This window comes from Amphibalanus amphitrite, unplaced genomic scaffold (genome assembly GCF_019059575.1).
Source record: "Amphibalanus amphitrite isolate SeventyFive unplaced genomic scaffold, NRLGWU_Aamphi_draft 000543F_arrow, whole genome shotgun sequence".
NCBI lineage: Eukaryota > Metazoa > Arthropoda > Thecostraca > Balanomorpha > Balanidae > Amphibalanus > Amphibalanus amphitrite.
Window position 1 is genome coordinate 113,602 of NW_024882037.1, and position 25,202 is coordinate 138,803.

The 25,202-nt window shown below is 45.3% G+C and overlaps 2 protein-coding genes and 1 long non-coding RNA gene across 4 annotated transcripts; 2 read left to right on the top strand and 1 right to left on the bottom strand.

Annotated features, from left to right (window-relative positions):
* The first annotated feature begins 1,958 nt into the window (after positions 1-1,958).
* LOC122393600 (cytosolic Fe-S cluster assembly factor nubp1-A-like) lies at positions 1,959-15,084 on the top strand. The gene is made up of 9 exons (XM_043389790.1): positions 1,959-2,111; positions 4,850-4,954; positions 5,335-5,468; positions 5,941-6,051; positions 6,361-6,560; positions 6,966-7,113; positions 7,935-8,032; positions 8,393-8,475; positions 14,785-15,084. Exons 1-9 carry the CDS (start codon positions 2,081-2,083, stop codon positions 14,841-14,843), a joined length of 969 nt encoding a protein of 322 aa, XP_043245725.1. The 5' UTR covers positions 1,959-2,080; the 3' UTR covers positions 14,844-15,084.
* LOC122393599 (protein AAR2 homolog) lies at positions 2,189-3,709 on the top strand. Its single transcript, XM_043389789.1, has one exon. It carries the CDS (start codon positions 2,233-2,235, stop codon positions 3,337-3,339), a length of 1,107 nt encoding a protein of 368 aa, XP_043245724.1. The 5' UTR covers positions 2,189-2,232; the 3' UTR covers positions 3,340-3,709.
* Positions 15,085-22,198: 7,114 nt separating the features above from the next.
* On the bottom strand, positions 22,199-24,132 carry LOC122393602. 2 transcript variants are annotated; one of them, XR_006258720.1, is made up of 2 exons: positions 24,121-24,132; positions 22,199-23,402 (listed from the first exon to the last, which is right to left on the bottom strand). It is a non-coding gene; the product is annotated as an uncharacterized LOC122393602 (long non-coding RNA). The 2 variants fall into 2 exon arrangements; XR_006258719.1 differs by lacking the exon at positions 24,121-24,132 and adding an exon at positions 23,819-23,988.
* Between the last annotated feature and the right edge of the window lie 1,070 nt (positions 24,133-25,202).

Below are 25,202 nucleotides of genomic sequence, written 5' to 3' on the forward strand. Positions count from 1 at the left end.
TGATAACGTCAAGAAGACCCGGTTATATCTACCGCACAAAGGTGGACGTGTGAGTCGACGTTCAGCCTTCATCCATTTGAGAGTGGTCTGCCCTGCCCGGCGATACGATAATCTCGGATTGTATTTTGAGGTACTTCCTGATACTTAGATTATGTACCACTATATAACTTGTACAAGCCGATTTATGTTCAGGATGCGATACTCTGCCCATAGCACTGTAATGACGTGTGATCATAAAATAACCAGAAACCACCCTTTTCAATCCGAAGACACACGACCACCGTAAAAGGCCAGATAGTTCTCGGAATTATCTGGCCTTTTTACGATTTTCGATTTTGATTATGAGAGTACGGTTACTTTTTTATTATTTTACATCAGGGATGCGGAGCCGTGGAAATTTCAGATGGCTCCGGCTCCGGTTCCGGAGAAAAAATCGGCTCCGGCTCCGGGTGAAATGCCATGGCGACTCCGGCTCCGGCTCCGAGCAAAATGGTCCGGCTCCGGCTCCAATACTCAGTCCATCCGCTATGCGGTGGAAGAAAGCTCCAATACTGGAAGAAAAAAGGGTGGAAGAAAAAAGACGATGGGATTGGTGCACGCTGCTTCTGTATTTGCATAACAAGGCTATTTTGAATGTCACATACGAGTATACTGGCACTGCCTTGTACAGTCAAATCGAACTAGGTCAATAATTTTTTTCTCTTCAAAAAGCAGGAGCCGGAGTAGTCGCCCCCTTTTTGACGGCTCCGGCTCCAGGCTATATATTGTTTGGCTCCGGCTCCGGGCAAAATATGCCGGCTCCGGCTCTGGCTCCGGCTCCGCACCCCTGACTATGAGAGTGGTTACTTTTTTATTATTTTACATCAGGGATGCGGAGCCGTGGAAATTTCAGACGGCTCCGGCTCCGGAGGAAAAAATGAATCCGGCTCCGGCTCGGGGCTCCGAGTAAAATGGTCCGGCTCCGCCTCCAATACTCAGTACATCCGTCATCCCCTATGCAATTAAATACGGGTGGAAGAAAAAAGACGATGGGATTGGTGCACGTTGCCTCTGTATTTGCATAACAAGGCTATTTTCATATTTTGCATAGGCTGCCTTGAACTGTCAAACCTAACTAGGTCAATAATTTTTCCTCTTCAAAAAAAAAAGAGCCGGTGTCGCCCCCTTTTTGACGGCTCCGGCTCCGGCTCCGGCTCCGTTCAAAATAAGCCAGCTCTGACTCCGGCTCCGCACTCCTGTTTTACATGCATAATCATATGTTGTTATTGCCACAGTGTATATAAATGTTATAAGTTATTGCATTGAATCGTCGGCCAGCAAGGGAAGCGAGTAGCGCCATAGCAGCCGCCAGGTAAAGGTTTCTTTCTCATATGGTAGCAAAAGAACTTTTGTTTACAAACCGGACAGTCACGGTGACTAGGCCCATGTCACTCCACTTTTGATGACATCATAAGGGGGCCTCAGGACAATAATGGCGCTGTGCGCCACAATCGCTTCAAAGCTACTTACCAACAGTTGCCATTTTTGAAAATATTATTTTCAAATAAAGTTCCAAGTAATAAAAATATTGTAATGAAGTTGTTGTATAAATCGATAACATATCTAGAAACTTACTGAAAAATGATTTATTCATAGTTAAAATATAAGCTCAATGCGTTTTTACGTTGCTTTCCTGCAACTGCAGAGGATTTTTATATCGTCTATATCTTCAAAACCGGCCATTTCTTAGCATATTGCTGCTCTTTTTTATCGCTAGAAAATTAGCTGGACTTTCTAATGACATCAACGGTTTAGCGATGTGTGTAGAGTGTCACCAACAATCTTCAAATGAAGTTAGTCATTTTTACGTTGTAAAGGAATGGAGTACCCCTTGCGAGCATCAGGGGTGACGTCACTCAGGATCTGTCTGTGATTGGTCGGCGGGGGAGTGACTGTACCTTCTATAGATGGCCTTGCGGGCAAGACTCGGGGAGCGGTGGGGCTGGAGAGGTGGGGTTTCGTGACACGGCCGTTCTTTGATGGGCGTGGAAACGTTACTCATTAAAAGGGTTCTGCAAATTGTACAACTGATCATTTGAGGATGGCTGATGTTCCTGAAAATGCTCCTGAACGTGAGTATATATTTTATTGCAATGGTCTGTGTTGCGTCGTTTTTGTGTCTGAGTGTGCTGCCAGTTATTCTGGATGTTTATTTTAAAACATCACGGCTGAAACGTTTTGTTGTTTTATTTTATGGTCGAGGTCGAGTCGATTTGCAGAATTTGTTTTCTTAAAATGGATCCTGACACTGCAAAGAAGCTGTTTGATGTTGGAGCAACAGTCGTTTTCTTGGATGTTCCTCAAAACACTGAAGTTGGGATAGATATGAATGTGTGGAGAACTGGAGATAAATTCAAAGGCTTGAAGATGATACCACCCGGGCTTCACATGCTGCACTACAGTGCAGTTGGAAAAGAAAGCATGGCAGCTCCTAGAACAAGCTTTTTTCATTTCTTTGGTGAAGGAGAGATCCTTGTTCGGAAATGGGATCCAGTGACTGAAACACTTATAGAAGTTTCAGATGATGACAAGGACCGCATAAAAAGCAACAAGGAGGAGTTGGACAGATTTTTAGGTGCATTTCCTTATGATACATGGAAAAAGTGGTATGCACTGACAAGTCATGTGTCTGAAGAGATCATGAAGAGAGTGCAGCCCGTCTCTGAGATGTTGTGCTCAGCATCGCTGCTTGAGGCTGATGAAGAACAACCAAAGTTTGATGCAGCTGGAAGCTCATCAGAAGAGAGGATGTTGCCAAAGATGCATCTCAAGTCTGGCACTGAGCTGAGGTTCACTGCTCTGCCATCAGCACTGTGTCTGGAAAATGCATCTCCTGAGTTTAGAACAGCATATTCACTTGACTCATCATTAAGACTGGAGAAAATGCTGGAGGGAAGCATGGCTCCTTCTCAATTGCTAGGAGAACTTCAGGTGGCCTTTGTGTCTTTTTTGGTTGGCCATGTGTATGATGCTTTTGAGCACTGGAAGAAACTAGTACACTTATTTTGCACATGTGATGTGGCTTTGAGGAGGTATCCAGACATGTTCTTGCAACTCCTGACTTGTATGCACTATCAGATCCAAGAGGTGCCAGAGGACTTCTTCACTGACATCATATCAAAAGAAAACTTTCTGGTGCATACACTTCACATCCTGTTCACCAACCTGGAGGAAGAGGATGTCCCTACAGGCCTGAGACAAAGAGGAATGCTGTTCAGACAGCATCTCATGCAGAAGTTCAAGTGGGATTTCAGTGAGGAACCAGATGAGTATGCACCAACCATTGTTGATGCAGAGTGAGTCCAAGGAATGGACTGAGTCAGCAATCAGGATTTGACTGCACCAGACTGCAATGGTGTTGTGTGTTAGATGTACATACATGACAAGTGAAGTGTCTATGCTTTTCTTGGGATATGCCCAACTAAGTTTAGACTTTAGTAGGATGAATGAATGAAATGATAAGTGAATTCATATGGTGCATTATTGAGTTGAAATCACCAGCAAATTAAAAAATTGTGCACCTGTTGTGAGTGTAACAGGATCTCATTTAATTCTGTTTTGGAAAAAAACTGTGAACCCAATTGCTTTCTTAGCCTACATACAACAATTTTTTTTAGCGATTTACATGAATGTGGTGTGATTTATGAAATACATTGATTTTTACTTTCAATACTTTGTGTCCTTTATGTTGAATCAACCAAGATAAATTGTGTTTCATGCAGTTTAAAGCATACCTATCAAAATAGGATGTCATGATAAACTAGGTAGGTAGATGCTAGGTAGGTAGGTAGGTAGTAAACTAGGAAACAGTAAGTGTATACACAAACTTGAATGTGCAGCATGCAGGTCAAAATTCGTCAGCATTTCATGTGGGTACCATGACCCATCCCAACGTTCATCATTCACCAGTCCCATTTTTGGCACTCCCGGCGAGAGGCGTACGATACCCACGCAGTTTATCCCTGATTGAACAGAAGCGTCACGGAAAATGACCTCGTGTGCCGTTACGATACGCAGCGTTTAGTACCCAATTCTAATGTCTCTGAACGTCTTTAGGTCAGGTAACAGGTCAAGGGCTCTAATGTCGAGTTTGCGATATAAAATGGTCCTTGAGCGATGGCGTTGGCACCACTAGGTACTATTGGTCTCAAGATGAGGGCCCAGGCGACATGCAGTTCGGATGCTGTGAATACCCTTACCCTCGCCACAGCTCGAGTGGGGGTGAGGTTGAATGGGAGGAGGGGTGCACTCGGCCCGAGCTGTGGCGAGGGTAAGAGTGTTCACCGCATCAAAACCACAGGTCGCCTGAGCCCTTATCTTCAGGCCAATCGTACATATCTGCACCTGTCCTGTACCTATCCGCACGTTTTGTTTTGAAATGACAAAACTGTGTTCTAGCAAAACTGGGCAAAACTGGGAATGGCAAAACCGTTAGGTCAAACTAGCCCATGACTCATGGGGTCAGAAAGTTGATCACTATGACATATTTCATGTTTTATCGATTCGCTATTTGATGCTGGGGTACTTAGTAGTTAGTAGTTTTCCCGACCTGCTAGCTGAGTTTGGTCGGGAGTTATTGACGAAAATTCCGGAGACCACCGACAGTAACGGTATAACGTCTAAAAGGCCTCCAGGCATAGGATCGTGCAAGAAGGGTATGAAATCGTGATCCAGGTGCTTCTACTATGATTGCATTGTTTCCGTTGTTAAATAAGCATTCCCTGTACTCATTTCTCCCAAGAATTCAAATTGCGAGGCCACGTGACCCAGCTGAACCGTTCCGCACTCTGAGATGAGCGGCCATTTGCAGACTGCCCGGGCACCGAGAGCGAAGATGCCGGCAAAGCCTCCTCCTGCGCTGGTTGTCCCAACCAACAGATCTGCGCCTCGGGGCAGGCACGCGCTCCAGACCCGGGTACGTACCTCGTGCGGGCCGGCCGAGCTCAGCACTGTGCCTGTGCCTGACCGCTACCCCAGCCCCGCTCAGACCAACCCCAGCACCGGGCTGGAGTTGGATCATGGATGCGAGCGCTGATCTAATCTGATGTACTGCGCATTGCCATCACTGATGTGAATTGAGATACTCACCCTGTCACTGATGTAAACGGTGATACCCTAGCCGGGCGATCGCTGCTGTGAACAGTTATGTCCTAGCCCGACCTTCACTGCTGTGAGCTGTGAATTGTCATACCCTTGCGCGACCATCATGGCTGTGAATTGTAGTACCATAGCCCGCGGTGGTCACTGCACTGTGGACCCTAGCCCGACAATGAACGCAGTCTTGTGTGTTTGTAGACCTTGGCAAGATTGAGGAGAGACTGTCCTGCGTCAAGCATAAGATCCTCGTTCTGTCTGGAAAGGGCGGAGTGGGCAAGTCAACAGTGTCCTCCATGCTCAGCAAGACGCTCTCCATGGACCAGAACAAGAACGTAAGGTTTAATTACTCCTGCTCCTATCTACGTTTTATGAGATGAATATTGTATTCTCCGATAACCTTTTTTCAATTCGATTATGTATATATATTATTTATTCTGCCCAAAATATAGTGATATATGAGTCCACATCAAAATTGCACATAACAAGGATTTTGCGGCCACTGCGCCCTTTTCTGTCTCTACCTCACCTCATCTCGTTCTGCTGCTCTTCTGCGGGTCGTCGGCAGTCCGGTCGCTAGGTGGCGCTGGCATACTGGGTAGTGATAGCCGCGTAGATAGGGATTGTTGCAAGCTTATAGCTCCGCCCGTGGTGTTGAAATGTTAGATGGCAATGGTGCTTAACAATTTAAAAAATGATGCTTTCTAAATATACCAAGAGCACTGCATCGAAATTATCGCAAGATAAATGAGCTGAAGCTTCGTCAAAAATGCTATGTAACCGGGCATAATGTTGTGTTGTCGCTAGGTGGCGCTGCTGGACATCGACATATGCGGCCCGTCGGTGCCTCGTATCATGGGGCTGGAGGGGGAGAACGTCCACCATTCCGGCTCCGGCTGGTCGCCCGTCTTCGTCAAGGTACGCGCTAAGGTGGTGCAGCTATTCAATGACAGTATCAATCTTTAATTTTATTCCACTAATAAGCATAGCTATGGACTCCCATTGCCTTTTTCGAGGACTCCAGTGGCTCAGTCTGGGCGGTCCCCAGTCTGTAGATGGCGTCGAGTGTGTGTGTGTGTGTGTGTGTGTGTGTGTGTGTGTGTGTGTGTCCCGGGTGGTGACCGGCGCCCGGAGGCGGGTGGTGACACGACTCTGTGCCGCGGCCGGCGGGTGGTGACACGGCCAGCCGCTGCGGGCATTGACACGGCCCGGTGCCGCGGCCGGCAGGATAACCTGGCAGTGATGTCGGTCGGCTTCCTGCTGGCCTCGCCCGACGACGCCGTCATCTGGCGCGGACCCAAGAAGAACGGACTCATCAAGCAGTTCTTGCGCGACGTGGACTGGGGCGACACCGACTACCTGATCGTGGACACGCCGCCGGGCACCTCTGACGAGCACCTCTCTGTCGTGCAGTACCTCAAGACCAGGTCAGTCACAGTGCCTCGCTGGCCTTGTGGAGCGTTAGCGTTAGCGCGCGGCCGCGCCCTGGGAAGTCGGATGATGTGACTCGTTTGTGAGAAATGTGAAAGGTTTGTCGTATCAGCTATTCCTTCTTCTTTCTTAATCTAAAATACAATTATAAAACGTAAAACGTTAAATGTTAAGCGTGAGCTCGCGTATGTTACTCGCTTGGGAAATGATTTTAACTAGGATGTGGACCTGCAGACTCGTTTTACGTCCAATCGCCTTTATTCAAGGGCTTCAGCGGCTCAGTGTGGGCCGTTGGCTGACTGTAGATGGCGTCGTGTGTCTGTCCTGTCCTGTCCTGTCGTAGGAGAGGCATGCGAGGGGCGCCCGAGCGGCGGACTGACCGCTACTGACGCCCGTTACAGTGGCATAGATGGCGCTGTGATCGTCACTACGCCTCAGGAAGTGGCTCTGCTGGACGTGCGGAAAGAAATCACCTTCTGCAGGAAGGTCGGCGTTCCCATCCTGGGAGTGGTTGAAAACATGGCCGCTTTCGCCTGCCCAAAATGCCAGGTAAGCATTTGTTATTTCAACAGTGACAGTTTAAAGTCTGAAATCACGCTAGAATGAAAGTTTCTGGGTGATCCAATATCAGTAAAGTGCCTCTTGGGGCGACAAACGAACGAGCGCGAGAAGAGAATCTGGCCTTTTTTCATAGGACTTATTCATTTTGCAGACAACATGAACTACAGAGCGGCAAGTGTAAAGTAGAGCTGACAGAGCTCTTGGCTGTCATAACCCAGCTGCTCGAAACAAACTTGAACTGGACACCCTTTGTTCAATGTCACACCTAACTGTAATGTCGTTCCGTGATAGTCTAGTCCGTTCCTCAAACATTAAATATAACACTTCCACTTTTCACGATATATTGTCCAGAAATGAGCCGAGACAAGAATTGACTGTAAAGTTTAAAGTAGCCCGACGGGAGAGCGGCTCGCGCGGGTGCGATGGGTTGGCCGGATGGTTCGGAACTCCCTCACTCGGCCGGGGGCTGTGCCCACTGCGGCTCGGCACGTGTCAGATACATACGTCACATATATACGTCATATCACGGGCCAATAGGGGGAGGATAGCCATATAAGGAACGAAGGCGAGGCGATCGGGCAAGGAGGCTAAATGATAGGGTTAATTTAAACTTTGTTACACTAACTATTCTGGAATCTGCCGTAACCGGCTTCAAGTCGGGCCGATGATGGATTCTCCTTCAGTCAAAAATCAATAATGCGTAGCCTGATTGATAATGATATTCTCACTGTTCAGGCATACTGTATGTAGAGTACAGACTCGAGTGGAACCGAACATAAATATGCCATGACAAATCCTGACTTTTTCAGACGACCACGCGTATCTTCCCGCCAAGCACTGGCGGCGCGGAACAGATGGCTCGCGACATGCACGTGCCTTTCCTCGGCTCGATCCCGCTTGATCCCAGGTCAGATCATAACTAAACGCAGAATGCCTTAGTAGTAAGACGATGCTGAGAAAATCATCTACAACTGTCAATTAGAGGCAGCCAATATCAACTGAACCTGGCATTAGTTCTTCGAACAGTTTCGACACATTCAGTTCTGTCCTATTACCCGTCATAAAAGCATCAAAATGTACAGTTATGCATTGCCCAGCCCTCTTGCCAAAGTGGATGTTAGACTTTTATTTTTTTTAGGGGAGTGCGTGGATAGCGACCTAACAATTTTGTTAGGGAAGCGTGGGAGTAAAGTCTGTCTAGTGTCTATGTAGCTGTGTAGTGGAGCTGCTACCGTGTGACACTGATGGTCGGCGTCGCGTCGCGCAGGGTGGCGCGCAGCTGTGACGAGGGTTTGGACCTCTCGGCCGACCTGGACGTCACCACTCGACTCTACGTCAACATCGCCTCCCGTGAGTGGCCGTCCGCGTCCGTCCCCTAGACTGTAGCTCTATGTATGTACATGTAGCTACGAGTATGTATGTGCCCACTATGTAGCTCATTGCCTGCTCCTTAACTCAGTGCCCAGTGCCCACTATGTAGCTCATTGGCTGCTCCTTAACCCGCGCCCCGCTGGGGGGGGGGGGAGCAGAATCTGCCCCCCTCCCGTTTTTCGCCAATAACTTCTAAACGCGTTACGCCAGCGACGTCAAACTTTCAGTACCTTATCATACATTAATTTGACACTTTCCCTGAAAATTTGAGCGAAATCCGTCGGAAAATTGTTGAGAAATTGGCGTTTTAGTGACCTCATGTTCGCCATTTTTGCCTCAAAAAACGGCAAAATTTCAAACGCCGCTAACATCTTCATTTTTAAAGGAATCAAGACGTAACAGAAAAGGTTATACGTGATTCTACTTTGTCTATCAAATGGCTATCTCGGTTTTTTGAAAATTTTGAATTTTGGCCCAAATTTTTTCAAAAACTGACTTTTTTGGGAAAATAATTATAAGATCCAAAATTTTGAGTGTATCGAAAAAACTGAATATTTGTCAGAGAAGTGGTCTATGTGCACCTACATACCAATTTTTAGAAGAATCGGTTCAAAAATGTGGGAGTTATTCAAAATTTTATGACGTCACGACACACAATTTTTTTTAAATGATTTTTTTTTGAAGTTCTATACCTCGTACGGAAACAAAAATAGCACCATTCGATTCTCCGGGAAAAACTGCATCAGATAGACACCTTTTTAGGCCTTAACAACCAACTTCAAAATTTGACCTCACTTGACCTGACCTTGACCTGACCTCGACCTGAAATTCATCCAGAGGTGGTCCATATCACTTATTGAGTGTGCCTATTGAATTCTATGAGTAAAATGACCCATAAAACATGTGTCACACATGCCTTTTCTATATTTTGTTTTTGGTGACCTGACCTGACCTGACCTTGACCTTGACCTTTGAATGACATTGTATGCAACGAATATTGTCTTGGTAGTCTAAGAATACGTTTTGGGCAATCAGTCTCAGTCCATTCTTCGGCAACTACGGTGCAATGCAAGGCCGATACTGTAGAAACTTGCATTTTGTACCCTTGACTTGACCTGACCTTGACCTGACCTCTGACCTACTTAAGCAAAAAATTTGGGCTCTTAAGATCCGTCTTGTTGAGAGCTTTCGATTGCCGTTTTCCCCGTCTTTCTACGACCATCGCACAGTGGGGATTTTTCCGATCTAGCGCCTATTAATTCAAAAAATATTTTTTGGATTTTTGTTTATTTTTTGTGTCAGTAGGGCTAAGAAATGTCTGAATTTTTCATATATGGCATTGTTTTATCTGTATGTCCACAGCAAAACTAGGAAAAATGCGCCCAAAGTTCACACTCATGCGTGATTACTCAATGGGCTCAGCAAGGCCCGAAAGTATAGCTCAATTTCATTGTCCTGTCCTGTTGGTTTTAATCTTGCGAGGTCTTAAAGTTGCATATCGTCTGAAAGGCACCTTTATTAGGAATGGAATGGCAAACAGAAAGTATGCTACAACCTTACTAAGGTCACAAAAATGCCCTTTACAAAAAAACCCTTACAGACACCATATTGAAGGAATGGTATTCTAAATAAATGTAGGAAATCAACAATGTTCTCCACACTTTTCCACTCCGAAATATATCCTATCGAATTCGCCAGTTTCTTCTGCACAAGACAACGCTTAGTTTGGCTGCCGAAACTTGCCTGAACACGGAATATTCACATTAGAGTATCTTAACACCCCACTCGAGGAGCGCTAGGGCAAACAGCACGATATAGGTATGTTCCGGACATAGGCGAATAATTTTACTTCGTGATTTATATGATGCATATTTTCTGAGACACATTCATTAGGAATAGGATGACAAGCGTAAATTATACATACCGTAACCTTATTAACCATCGCACTTGTGGGGAGGGGGAGGGGGAAGGGGTCGGATAAAACCCCATGGTTTTCCGCAAATTACTCGCGCAAAAAGCGGCCGATCGCGCCGAAACTTTCGGTACCCTCGAGATCATCAATTTTACATCTAACCCAAAAATTTCATGACTCTGACCCAACTGACCTTTGACCTGTGGCATATTTCTCGAGACCATGTTTGGCCGGAATCGCGATTCGGCGTATGCCAGCTCACATTATCCGCGGTTTCCAGTCTTTTTGTGGTTTTAAACGTTCAAATATGTGAAATGATGTTGGTGCCATGCATAATGGTGGGAGTCAAGGTCACGTGAAGGTCAAGTCAAGGTCATTGACCTTTTGATGACCTTGGTTCATTTTTTCGAGTTTTACTTGTTTCTAGGGTAGTTTTTGGTGCTGATTTCGATTTTAGCAGCCATTTGAATATTTACGAAGTAGTTCTAGTGCCTTCGTTCCATGTTAAGAAGCTATCAGTAGTAGGTGACACTTCTATGGATGGCCGGCAGGACGCCTACTAATTGATCTAACCTGACCTGACCCGACCTGGCCTAAATGCATAAAGACATCGTCTGTGATCAAAACTAACGTGAAATTCGTGATCAGCACCCCAAAATACCCCGTAACACCCTAACTTTGCGAAGTTTCAAGAGGTCTCGATTTCCCAACTTTAGTTGGGTCATTAAACTGACTTGGAAAGTCAGCTTATGACCTTGGACTTTGAAATTGGATATATTCGGCCTAATTTCGTCATAGGCAGCACGCTTGACTTTTCCGCGAAGCTCTAGCTTGATCAGGGGCCAAACGGCTGAGCGGGGGGTCCAATTGAACCCCCTATACTATGTTGATTATGCACATTTACAGGTAAAATTCTCACCAGGACACACCAGCCAACATCTGTGCACAATCTGGCTACAATTCTACCTATGGTTTGCCCTCTACGAATAAATACGTGCTAGATCGGAAAAATCCCCACTGTGCATCGGTTCGGAAGTTAGACGGGGGGGGGGGGCAGAATCTGCCCCCCCGGGCAGAATCTGCCCCCCCCCCCCAGCAGGGCGCGTATGGCTGAATAGCCCAGCGGGGCGCGGGTTAACTCAGTGCCCACTATGAAGCTTATTGCCTGCTCCTTAACTCAGTGCCCACTATGTAGATCATTGCCTGCTCCTTATCTCAGCGTCCACTGTAGCTCAGTGCCCACTATGTAGCTCAGTGCCCACTCTGTAGCTCAGTGCCCACTATGTAGCTCAGTGCTCACTCTGTAGGTATCCCAGTGCCCACTCTGTACTATTGTGTCCACTGTCCACTCTGTATTTTAGGGGTTGCGGACAAAAAAAAAACGTATCGCATGAGTACGTGTGGCAAATGTACGACAGCAAAAGTATGTAGCGCAAATATATGCATCGCTACTGTACGTAAGGAATTATTAAGCATACATGAACAAAGTATGGGTTAGGCTAGGTTGAGCTGGATCATGTTGGGCTAGGCTAGGTTAGGTTAGGCCAGGTTAGTTCAGGTCAGGAAAGACTGCTTTTTAGCGATACGTACTTTTGTCCCTACGTACGTTTGCGTGCGAACATTGGCGTGCGTACTTGGGCCCTACGTACGGGGACCCGCGGTTGCTACTGTACACGAACCCCAACTCTAGCTGTCTGTCCTGTCCAGTAACAACCGATAACATTGATATCGACTGCCGGTCCCTGTACAAGAGCAGCTGAGGTTTTCTGTGCGTGCCCTCTGACAGCTTATCGTGTTTCCATGTGAGGGTGCTGGGACAATATTTTACTCAGGGTCGCTGCACAGTAGCAACTGCGGGTCCCCGTACTTAAACGATACGAAATTTTGTCCGTGAATCGTATCTCAGTACCCGCTCTATAGCTCAATGCCACTATGCAGCTCAGCGTCACGATGTAGCTCACTGCTCAGTGTCATTATGAAACTCAGATCCACTCCGTAACTCAGTACCGAGTTCGCACAAGTTCTGTATATGAAAAAGTACCGAGCATAGTCACCAGGCACAAGGGCCTGTAGTGTCAAGTGTCACCCCTCGGTCGTTAGCAAACATCCTGCGAGGCTGGGAGACTTCCTTATGTACATACCATCAGTCTATTTGATCGTGCCGGGGTGTTTTATGGGGCCCCGCTAGCTAAGAGGGTGTGCTTTACGTGGTAGACTCTTTCCTGTTTTGATACGTTTTATCTGTAGTTTCAATACGGAGGACCAACCCCGAAGTGGGAGTGATTCAGATTTCGTCGACACTCTTGAAGTGTTCTTTTCCTGTAACACCCAAGCCATCTGTTGCAAGGCCTCTAATTCTAGCATAGCATGGCAATTACGGTCATGACTCATGGATCCCGATCCCCTGCAGGTGATCCCCTGCCTCATCGGTCATTGATTAGAGGTCTTTGTGTGATACTAATTCAGTCAGTGACGCCACTGGCCCACTTGACACGAGTGTTTGTTGGTAGGTTAACATGGAATGAGTCCATTCTATAGTCCCGTTACTCATTCGCCGTGTCAACCCACGCCGTGACTGGAGCGTCCCCACCACACACACACACACACAGATTGTTTTCTCGAGTACATCGTTTTTGGTTGGTAGAATTTTTGGTACGCCCCAGGGTACATTTTCTTCCTGTGAACATAACGTAAAAATGTAAAAATATTAGTCCCGAATCAATGAAGGTCAGGTTAACAGTTTACAAGTTAACCCGGCACCGCCTGGGCTATTTCCGTACCCACGTCAGCCTGAGGAGGGGTCGGATCCGACCCCCCCCCCTGTTTCGAGAACCAATTGTCGCATCGAGCCCCGCGAGGCGACGTTCGAAAGGTCTCTACGAGATCTTTCCAAACCACCCTTAAGATTTTAAGATTGAGGTTAACTTTCGGGTCAAGACCAGGTCAAAGATCAAATTCTGGGGTTTTGCATGATGAGGCTTACTGACGGGGAAATCGATAGCTCCTGCTCGAAACTCACCAAAAATGACGTCAAAGGCCTAGTGAAGATATCATGTGCGTATAAGGGTCATACTAAGCACGGGTCAAGGTCAGGTCAGGTCACGAAAGGTCACGGTTTTCACTTTCTGCTACATGGGCATGCGACACATGTTTTATGGCTTATTTTCTCGCCGAATCCGATGGTCATGGTTATATGTAACCCAAAGTCACTGTCCTGGTCATAAGCAAGCATACAAAATCGTTTATATTATACATCACCAAGAAAAAAGTCAAATTTTCAATTTTTTGACATAAAAATGCACTTTTCTAGACAAGCTTTGTCCCAGGAATCTAATGCTGCCATTTGTTTTCACATGCGATGTTCAGAAGTGCCTCAAACTCACGAAAATGCGTATGACGTCATGATGCCCTATACATGTCGAAGCTACTTTTTACAATTTGGGGGTCAAAAATCAAGATAGAAAGTTGAAACTTGGGACTTCTAATGTTCTAATAGAGCTCTATAACAAATATTCTGGTTTTTGAAAATTTGAAAATTTTGATTTTATTAGCTGTTTTCCAAAAAAATATGTTTTTTTTATTTTTAGGGGTCAAAAACGCACTTTACGGGAAAAGCGAGATAGCTATTTCAAAGATCCCATTAAGCTGCGTCTTTTCATGTCTTTAATTTGAAATTTGCTTAAACCCTCGATTTTTGGCGATTTTTCAAACATTTACCATTTTTTGACGAAATCAGCTATGTAGTAACATCAATAAAATCGATATATTTCAAAAAGTTTTTGAAAAATTAGCATAAAAATTTGACAAAAAGCCGTCAAATTGATGAAGGAGAAGGTATACGAAGTTTCAAGTTAATAGCGTAAGCGGTTCGTGAGTTATTCGTGAAAACAGAGGGGGGGGGGGGTCGGATCAGAGGCGGTCGCGGGTTAACCTGTTACTTCACATCATGAAAAATATTGGCCATCGCTACACCGACTGAATGACTGCTTTGAGACTTTTGGCGATTGACAAGTGACAAGACGTATTAAATTATAACTCCATTTCCTTTTTCCAGTGACCTGACATAAGTTCAATTTTGCGATACATATCTCCATAAGTAAATGGGAATTGCGCTGCTCTTCTTTTGGGCAAAAGGTATAATGCTCAGAGGCTTGGGAACTACTTTCAAGCTGCGGGTCGAACCCCCTTGTGTAAGTATAGCCGTCTGTTATGAGGTTAGCTCACAGCTGACACCGTCATTGCCATGACCATTGTTTTGAGCCCCTTTTGATATTCCCAATCGCTGTTTTTTTTTTTCTTGACAGCCGACACTGATGTACGGTGTCAGCTTGCATCAGTATATTGCATACACTCTGACAATCACGCTTCTTTTTTAGGGATAATGGATGCCTGTGAAGAGAAGAACAAAGAGAATGTTGTAATGGATACAGCGTAGCCAACGGTGGGTTGAATCACGCGCTTGATGCCTACTGTTTGTACATCTACATCCAACTGGCACACGGGTAGTGTGTACCTGTGTCTAAGTGTAGTACATAGAGTACACACAAGGGCATGTTAGGCCCAACACTTTAAGGGACCGTGAGGTAATGCAACTTCAGCGATTGTAACCCAAACATGTAGTTACTCATGATGGATAATCATATCGATGACAAAATATATCGTCATTGACTTTGTAATGAATTTGTTTTACACCATCGGTTTCTTTGAGTACACACCGTCGACATGGGTGGAGAACCTGCCCCGGCCACCCCGGCCGTGGCCGGGGTAACTTTCAGCCGACCCCGGCGCGGCCGGGGTAACTTTTTCAACTTTTGTAAATCCTAAAAGCTGTCTCCATACGAAAAAAACTGCCATCTATAAAAGTGTCTCTCATTATTCTTATCTACCTTGAAAAGTTCTTGAAAATTTACTTTATTTTCATTTTGGAGCTTCTATGTTTTTAAGTCTTTTCATCGCGGAGCCCGACATGTTTCATCAAACAGAAGTAAATCATATTTAAGGGCCGTTATCGTAAGATGGCACTGTAATAACATCACAAGACAGGACGAGGGTAATATCAGTGAGATAGAAGGACGAGCTGCTGGGGCTCAAGGCTCCCCCAACTTAACCCGCGCCAGGGTGGTGGCCTTATCGTAACACGTTGAGTCGAGAGGTGGGCTTTTCACGCTCCTTCTAACTCGGCTATTTGGCTACGAGGCGAGAAGCGGAACGACGTTTGAAAGAGCGACAAACGTGATCAGATAAATCTGGTTATGTTTTAGGCAAGCTCAATAATAAAATCACCATAGATCATCAAAAGCCAAATTTCTCTGATTTTAGCGTTCTCCGACAACTTTTCTCACAGTTCATGAACATAACGGAGCTTAAACACTGCAAACAAAACATTCGATTACTCGTTTAAGGCTCGGTCGCGAATAATATTTCAGGTGCGAGCTCAAATCAATCAGAGGGTCAAAACGGTCAAATTTGACATTTTGTTTTGTGTGGGAAGGTTGCAACTTCCACGGAATAAGCTTTGCAAAGGGCATGATGGCATTTTTAGCACGATCATCCAGCAAATTTGACCTGATGACCTGACCTAGCACTAGGTGACATGCGTCCGAAATTTTAAGGCGTGTTGCATAGGATTGTTGTTACAATTACGAAATCTTCCGCACCTGCGTGCAGCAGTTTTCCCTAAAAACGTACAAACGGCTGACATCCATTATTCTATGCCACAGAATAGGGGTTTGTTGATAACCGTTGACAAATATTTGAGCATCATCGTCTTTCTGACTAGGTCGCCGGCCGGGGTAACTTTTTCAAACATTCTCCACCCGTGCACACCGACATACGATCAACCCCACAGTTCGGTGCTGGGATCCATCTTTGCCCATTAATAATCTTGATACTTCATTTTTCATATAACGATACAAGGCCATAAAACATATACGATATATAAAACCTAATTCAATATACCCTGTACGATAGAGCAAACAAAGCATATCAAGAACGTTTAAATTTTACAGCTCCCGCAGGTGCTCCCATCTAGCATGATCTTTCAACTTGCATCACCAGGTCGGACAGTCCCGGTGTTTGAATACACTCATTACACCTCCCCGTCCGACAATTACTAAAGGTACCCCGACCACACCAGCTTCCGATCAGTCTCCTCACTCCCCGTCAGACCGTGACCTTGTGGAGCGCCCTGTCCATCAGCAGCTCTGCCACTACCGCTCCCACTATCCTCTGACATCCTCGAACACGGTTTTGGCTCCCGGCACCTCGCAGAGACCGCCCTATTGTCTGTACCAGACCGAATTCTGGCAGCCAGTAACAGAGGAGGCATTGCAATGTTACTGTTGCAACATTCTTTTACAACTTATCACTGCACGCAAGGGGCGCTGCTGCCTTTCGCCGCACTTATACGATAGCAAGGTAGGCATAAGTTAGTGGCCGTAGGGACAACCGAGGGTCTTTTATCCCACCCTTGATCCCATCCATGGAGGCATGACTCACTTCACTGAGTGTTTGGTCGAGTATTAACTTAACACCTTCCAGGTCAAAACAAAAACACAGCTCTTGGTTTTGGGCAGCCGTTCTAATTAATAAAAGTAGACTCATTTCAAGCTATCCCTCCATGACGCAGTGTCACGGCCTAGGCGGCGGAACGGGGAGGGCACCGGGGCACCGTGCCCCCTTTAATTTTGGCATTTTAACAATAGCCCTATGGGCGTTGCATGGAAAGAATGGGACCAAAAGTCGGTAGTCCCCCCCCCCCCTAATTGAAGATGTTCCGCCGCTACTGGTGACAGCGGTGCGATCGCGTAAGGAACCTCATCTTTAATTAACCTTCGCCCCAGTGGGGGGGGGGCATATGTTACCACCCTGTCGCGTTTTTTGCGTGTAAATAAAAAACCGCGGCGCGTAGCGCCGCGCCGCTTGGGGTAGCTTTTGGTACATCAATTTTGGACAATGTGTGAAATTTTTGACCCCAGGTCATGTCAGGTCAGGTCACCAGGTCAAGTTAACTGACCAAGCCTAAAAAAAGTTTGCAATCATGTCCAGCCAGCAGTGTTTGTCGGAAAGGTTTTAAACTTGGTGGATTGGATGATGTTATGGGCGCCTACAATTTGTATATCTCGGATTTTTTATATCCGTGACCTAAGGTCAGGTCAGTGGCGTGACCTTTCCATTACAAGTCAATGGAGAAAAATGAAAATGCCTCTAGATCCGTGTGTACGCATAGGAACAGTCCAACTATTTCAGAATCACAATGATTTGGACCACCCGTGATGACCAAGGTGTCATTTTTGCTGATAGCCTCTAGAAAGGTCATCCGAGGTCATTTGAGGCTACAAACAGTTTTTTGCCAATAACTCAAGATTAGAAAGAGATAGAACGCTGGGGATGGTCTCATTGTGTTTGTCTTGCCGAGACGCATCGACTGATATGCAACATGACCTTTTCCGGTCAGGTCATGACCTTGACCTGAGGTCAAATTTTCAAGTTGACCTTTCAAGGTCAACTTATAGTTCATTCGACGCGTCTCGGCGAGAGGAACACGATTCTGGCAATAGAAATTTTGTGGCTTTTTGTAGTCGAAAGTTATTGTCGAAAAACACTTTTCGTAAAAACAGCTATTTTTGGAGTTTTTGCCCTCTGGAGGCTAAACCGTTGACCTGAGGTCAATTTTGATAATGACCTTATCAAAAGAAGAGTTCAAAAGCTATCGATTGCTGTTCCATGCGTTTTTCTAGCTACCATAGTTCCTAAGATAACCGCATGTTTTCTGAAAAATATAATGACCATTGGCAAATTTTGACCTTTGATGACCTCTGGTGACCCCAATATTGCTCTAAGATGAAAAATGACCGAAATATTTTCAAACGTACGCATTGAGAGCTATCGACTGCTTTTTACCGCGTCTTTCTATCCCTCTTAGTTTTTGAGTTAGAGGTGGGTGGTAACATATGCCCCCCCTCACTAGGGCGAAGTTGGCTGAGACCGCCACTGGGGCGCGGGTTAACCCTCGCATGTCTGCGGCGTTTGCCAGCTTCTAATGTGTAGGGGGGGGGGGGGGGTCGGTTGGACCCCCCTTGCCGTTTGGCCCCTGATCGAGCTAGAGCTTCGCGGAAAAAACGAGCGTGTTGCCCGTGACGAGAGGAAGCCGATGATACCCAATTTTAAGGTCCTAGGTCATTGGTTGACCTTCCAGGTCAGGTCAATGACCCAAAGTCGGGAAAATCGGGACCTGTTAGAAAGTCGTAAAGTGTGGCTGCTAAGGGGTTTTTCGGGGTGCTAATCACGAATATCGTGTTAGTTTTGATCACAGATGATGTCTTGAAGCATTTAGACCAGGTCGGGTCAGGTCAGGTCAGGTCAACCAGTAGGCGTCGTGACGGGTATTCGTAGTACGTGTCAACCGCCTCTGACAGCTTCGCAACATGTTACGAAGTCACCAAAACTACTTCGTAAATGTTCAAATGGTTGCTAAATTCGAATTCAGCTCCAAAAACTAGCCTAGAAACATGTAAAACTCGAAAAAGTGAACCGAGGTCACCCGAGGTCACCAAAGGTCAATGACCTGACCTGACCTTCAGGTGACCTTGACACACACGGGAGTAACATCAAATCACATGTTTGAACGTTTGAAACCACGAAAAGCTTGCAAACACGCGGCTAGTGCGAGCCGACATACGCGAAATCGCGATTCCGGCCAAACATGGTCTCGGAAAAGAGGTCAAAGGTCATTTGGGTCAGGGTCATGAAATTTTCAGGGTAGGTGTAAAATTGATCAATGCGAGGGTACTGAAAGTTTCGTCGCGATCGGCCGCTTTTTACGCGAGTTATTCGCGAAAAACCATGGGGGGGTCCATCCGACCCCCCCCCCCCCTACACATGCGAGGGTTAAAGGGACCCTCCCACCTTCAAAAAAGTTAATGAATTGGCATGAGTGATGTCGCTCGGTTCAGAAAGAGCAAAAACGAATATCTACCAAATTTCATCGAAAAAATATTCACCGGTGTTCAAGATATTAGACTTTTACTATTGTTTACATTTTTGGGATCTCCGCTGTTCCTAGCGACCTCATTTTGGAAGTGCGGCGTTCGCGGCAGATGTTGCGCGCAAATAGCATATACCACCTCTGCTTTGCAAAAATGTTAGTATAAGGTTTTAAAATCGTTAGATCACCGCTGACGTCACAAATTCTAAGGGGGCATCTCAATGCATTAGCCCCTTAGAATCCGAAAACTGCAAGTTTGAAATTCCATATCTCCGAATTAAAGCATGATGTTGTGAGTGCCCAAACCGGTATTTGCAGGCCATGGCCACCAATTTGGCTATCTCAACTCAAAACTAATGTTAACGTGGGATGGTCACTTTAACCCGCGCCCGGGTGGGCCCCTCCCTCCGCCAACTTCGCCATGGTGGGGGGTGGGGGGGGGGCTGTTTGGCCACACCAGGTTGTCTCGGAAAATAAGCAAGCAAGAAAGACGCAGTAAAAAGTAATAGGTAGTTTGCTATGAGATCTTTCAGAATCGTAAAGGTCATTTTTATCAGGTCATCGCTGAGGTCCTTGGGAGGTTACCAAAGGTAAAATTTTCACGAATTTTTGTTCCCGATTTTGACAACTTTTCATAAACTGGCGGATAGGCCGGGAACCAATAGAGCTACAGCGCTGTGCAAAAACGCTTTCGATAGCTCTTTGAAAGGTCTTCCTGAGTAGGTATTGTTCTCAGGTTTCAACGGTTTAGCTTCCAGAGGGCAATAACTCGAAATTTGACATTTTTGCGGAAAAGGTTTCTGTATAACTTCCGACTCCAAGCTTGTATTACGCCGACTTTACCGGCATCGCGTTTGTCTCGTTGAGACGTGTTTGATGAACAATAAGTTGACCTGAAAAGGTGAATTTGGAAATTTGACCTCAGGTTAAGGTCAAGGAAAGAGTCATGTTGCATGCCATTCGATTCGTATTGTTGAGCTCAATACATTCATGGTGTTTTCAGCGGCGGCGGAACACCTTCAAGTAGTGGGGGGGGGGGGGGGGGGCACTGGCGACTTTTGATCCCATTCTTTCCATGCAACGCCCATTGCGCTAATGTTAAAATGCCAAAATCAAAGGGGGCACGGTGTCCCGGTGCCCCACCCCCCTCCCGTTCCGCCGTCTATGGTTTTCAGCGCTGTAGCATGTTTCTATCTAAAGTTATTGTCAAAAACTGTTGAAGACTTTCAACAAAAACTGTTGAAGACTTTGAAGAAAAACTGTTGATGACCTGAGATAACCTCAGGGGCATAATAGGGTCACAGGTGCAATTTTCCGGTTCAGTGTGTCATGTTCAGTGTTCACCTCTGCTCCGATGTTTGAGGGTGTTTTCGGCTAAAAGAAGATTACCTATCTCAATTTTCTCCCATTGACTTATAATGGAGAGGTCACAGAATTGACCTGATCTTAGGTCACCGATATCAAAATTCCGAGATAGTCAAATTTTACTGATACCCTCTCATGCGATCAGTGGCGCGGGAACTTCTTCCATAGTGTGTGTGTGTGGGGGGGGGGCTCACCATAATAGAGATCAGTAGGGTACCCCCAAAACTAGTTTTCTCAACGATTTTAGGTAACTTATTTTTCACACCTTGGCCTTTTCAACGAAAAAACTTTGCAAAAAAGTGAGATATCCCGTCTCAGCTGAGTGAAGAAACTACCGTTTTGGCAACCTGGAATAAAAGTTTTATCCGCCAAATGAGTTGCCCACCCAGTGAAACAGGTGGATTTTCACTTACATGCTTTCTTCCTTTGTGACCCACGACCCCTAATTTGGGGAGGACAAGCTGCCCGAACGGTTCCTGGCCTTATGAAAAGTTGTGGGGCACCGCCCCCACGGCCCCACTGCCTCCCGGTTCCCGCGCCTATGTATGAATCTATGAAATTTGTTGGTAGATTTCCGATTTCGATTCCTCCAGCTGGGGGGGGGGGGGGGCTCAACTACATTACGAGCCCCCCCCCAGCCGAAAAGCTGGAGGGGGCTCCCCCCTCCCCCTCACGCAGTCCCCCCCCCCCCCTCGGTTCCGGCGCCACTGCTTTTCATGGATTCATTCTTCGTAATTTGACTTTATCTCCTGTTGACTTTTCGTCTTTTGACTTTTGTCAGACTTTTTGTTCCTTTGATTTTTTGTCTTTTGACTTTTTGGCTTTAGACTATATGTCTATTGGACTTTTTGACCTTTGGCTTTTTGATTTTGGCTTTATGTCCCTTTACCTTAATCCTTTTGACTTTTTGGATTTCGACTTTTTGTCCTTTTGACTTTTTATTTTGTCTATATCCTGTTGACTTGTTTTTTTTTACTTTTTGTTCTTTTGATGTTTTGGATTTTGACTTTATATCCTGTTGACTTTTTGTCTTTCGACTTTTGTAGGTACTTTTTTCTTTTTGGCAATTTGACTATTTGCCGTTTTTATTTTTTGTCTTTTGACCCTATGTCCATTTGACTTTTTGTCTTTTGACTTCTATGCTAGTTGACTTTTTGTTCGTTGACTTTTTGGCAATTTAACTTTTTATCGTTTGACGTTTTGTCCGTTTTGACTTTTTGTCTTTTGACTTTCCTCTTTGTTGACCTTTCACCTATTGACTTTTCAGATTTTTGATTCTTGCTTTTGACGTTATGTCTGACAGACAATCTGTTGACTAATCATCCTTTTACCTTTTATCATTTGACTTTTTGTCCGGAACCCACGTGTTACTTCCTTACTAATACAGCCAGGCCAGCGACTGGTTATTTAGTTCAATCCGCGTGATCAGAACCACAATATCCATTATAAAATATATTGAAGAAAAATTTCATAATTAATTCGAACTGAATATTGCAACAATCCGGCAGCATAACAGCACCACAACAGAAGTTCCATGGCTTCTCGCTCCGGCGTTGGTATCACAGGCAACCTATGAACAGTCATTTCAGCACGTTATCATGTATACGCGAAGACGCTTCACTTCAATCGTACATCCAACTAAAATTTCACCGGCTGGGCAATTCACATTTCGAGCAAATTTCACTACACATTACGAACTACGGGCACTAGCGATTCGCGCGGCGCGCATTTCGACGCGGGCCGCAGTATGAATGGAGCTGTGTCTACAGTACAAGTCCTTGTAACAATCCAATGGTGTTAAGAAAGTTGGGTGCATACGCTGCACACTGCCTTCTACGGTTTTTAGTCAGGAACAAACATGTTCTGTATATTTTTATCTCGAACGGCTGTTGCCACCATCGCTCTTGCCACATTGTGCATGGGGCTGGGATGGGTCATCATCTGGTCCTAAGTTCCAGCAGCAGGAACGCTCGCAGGCTCGGGTCCTGTACGTGCTCGCGGATGGCGCGCCGCGCCGCGTCACCGCCGTCGGCGTAGTAGTCGGCGAGCCGCTCGGCGTACTCGATCCAGACGCAGTTGGCGCAGCCGGACATGCAGCAGACGGTGGGCGGCTCAGGCGGCTGCCGGGCGTCGTCGCCGCCGTCGGCCGAGGCGCTCTCCGGCTGGCCGGTCGGGTCATTCGGGGGACATCCAGCGCCCGGCGGCCGCTCAGGAGGAACACTTGCAGATGAAGTGCGTTTGTGAGATGTACTGGATTGCCACACATGGCTAGTTGAAAAATAGGCAAACAATTTCTTTGATTCAGCATATTTTGAAGCATTCAAAACATCAAAGATGAATGAATTGTGATTTTTTGCATTGTACAAGCCAATGTTTTCTGACAAAATGTGACCAGCTTTCTTTAACAGAAATATTCTGTGAACCATGAGATGCTATGAAGAGCAAGATATAATAAATATAAATATGATAGTAGGTAGGTACCTAATGTAGCATCATATAAAACAAATATCAATTTACATAGGTCATCACCTATAAGTGACTGCAAAATAGCCTATGAGCATGAATGTATTAGTAAGTGTGATGCATATCTGTCAGGTTGCTGGGCTGGCAGTATTCAATGACAATGAATAAGATTGTATGAACCTGAAAAATGAAATATGGTTGTCAGGTTTGCCTTAAGACCAGGCAAACACTTTTTTCATTTATTTATTTTTTTATTATTTATTATTATATTATTATTATTCTATTATTATTTATTATATATTATTATTTTATTATTTATTTTTCATTTAACATTTATTTTTCTTTCAATCAGCTAAGAAAAACAAAAACATATTCATTTAAGCCAGACCCTTGTAAGCTTCTGGGCTTGTATGCAACAGCTGATGATAGACGCAGTAGGAATGGCTTGTGCACAGTACCTACAGGAGCAGGATAATAACTAATGATAACCTGATTTGCAGTAAAGCCACCTGGCCCATGTCTCATGATAATATGGCACATTAGTCTTTTCACAGTAAATATATAACAAAACATCATGAAACCTGACCTCACCTTACCTACAACCTCATCTTCTGAAGATCTTGACCTACAAAATCTGCTGTGGCATATACCTAGCAAATATGAACCAAAGTATGAACTACTGGCCTCGATATGAACTTTAACTGTGGCACAAATGGATCACTGGATGCCCCCATCTCCCTATTTATTGATAAGCCATGTAGCCGAGAGGCTAAGTCATGGTATAGCCGTATAGGTATAGAACCAGTGTAGGTATAGAACACTGGTTGAGTGATAAACAATGTCCAAAAAGTTCAGACGTGTCTTAAAAAAATAAAAATCACCTTAAAACACCACTCACCATCCACCCTAAAGCCTAAGCTACACTAGCATGAATTCCGACGTTTTTTCGGTTTCTGCGGGATTTCGGTTCGCGTCGTGAAGTACGCCTCATAACGAATGCATTGCGCAAGCTACACTGCCAGTCTGGCGTCCCGTGGAACGAAAAACCGCAAAAACCGACGAGTCGGAACCGAAAAAAAGTTCAGAGCTGTGAACTTTTTTTCGGTTTCTGCGGGATTTCGTTTTAGTGATGAATGATTAGAAGTGATTGTTGCTAATAACATTGTGACGATGGAACAGTTTCAAATGTAAATAATGAAAATGGTGTAATTCATGATTAAAGAAGACAAGATGTGTTTCAAACCTCATCATTCTACTTCAAATATGATAATTGTAATTAAGCTGACAAATGATTATGATCGAAAACATATTCTTGTTAGTTGTAAAATCTTTAAAACAATTATTTAATTATAATTTTGTTAAAACACGATAATATTTAACATATATAATTAATTAAGTTGATCACTTATCCATCACTATGCTATCAACAACACCGTCCACGCGGCGGCCGCCCGGAACGAAAAAACGCAGAAACCGTAAAAACGCGGAAACCGAAATCACGCAGAAACCGAAAAAACGCTGATAGTGTAGCCTGAGCTTAACTGTAACCGCCTGCTGCCGCTTGGCTGCCGCGCTGTTTTCGTCAATATTCGCCAAGCCTCAATTTGGTCCTTTGGTCAATGAACATAGTCAGCTGAATGTAACCGTGACATCATCGAATTGGAATGGCACCAATGGCACGCTGTAAGCTAAGTCAAGGTTTGCAGGGAGTGAAAAAAAATCAGAGGCCCGTTTCACCGGTGATAGCAGCACGCCGATTTTACGACTTGTCAAATTGGGTTTCCATGGAGACATCAACAGGCCCATTGCTCCAACACTACCACAAGTGTGACGTCAGCTCGCGCAATTTGATAGCAGCGTGGTAGCAGCAGCCCGTGAAACACCGCCCCGAGTTTGTACCGTAAAAATAAAATCCAACCTTGATCGAATATTCATTAGCTAATACTAGAGTCACTGAACTGAACAGCACAACTTGCTCCA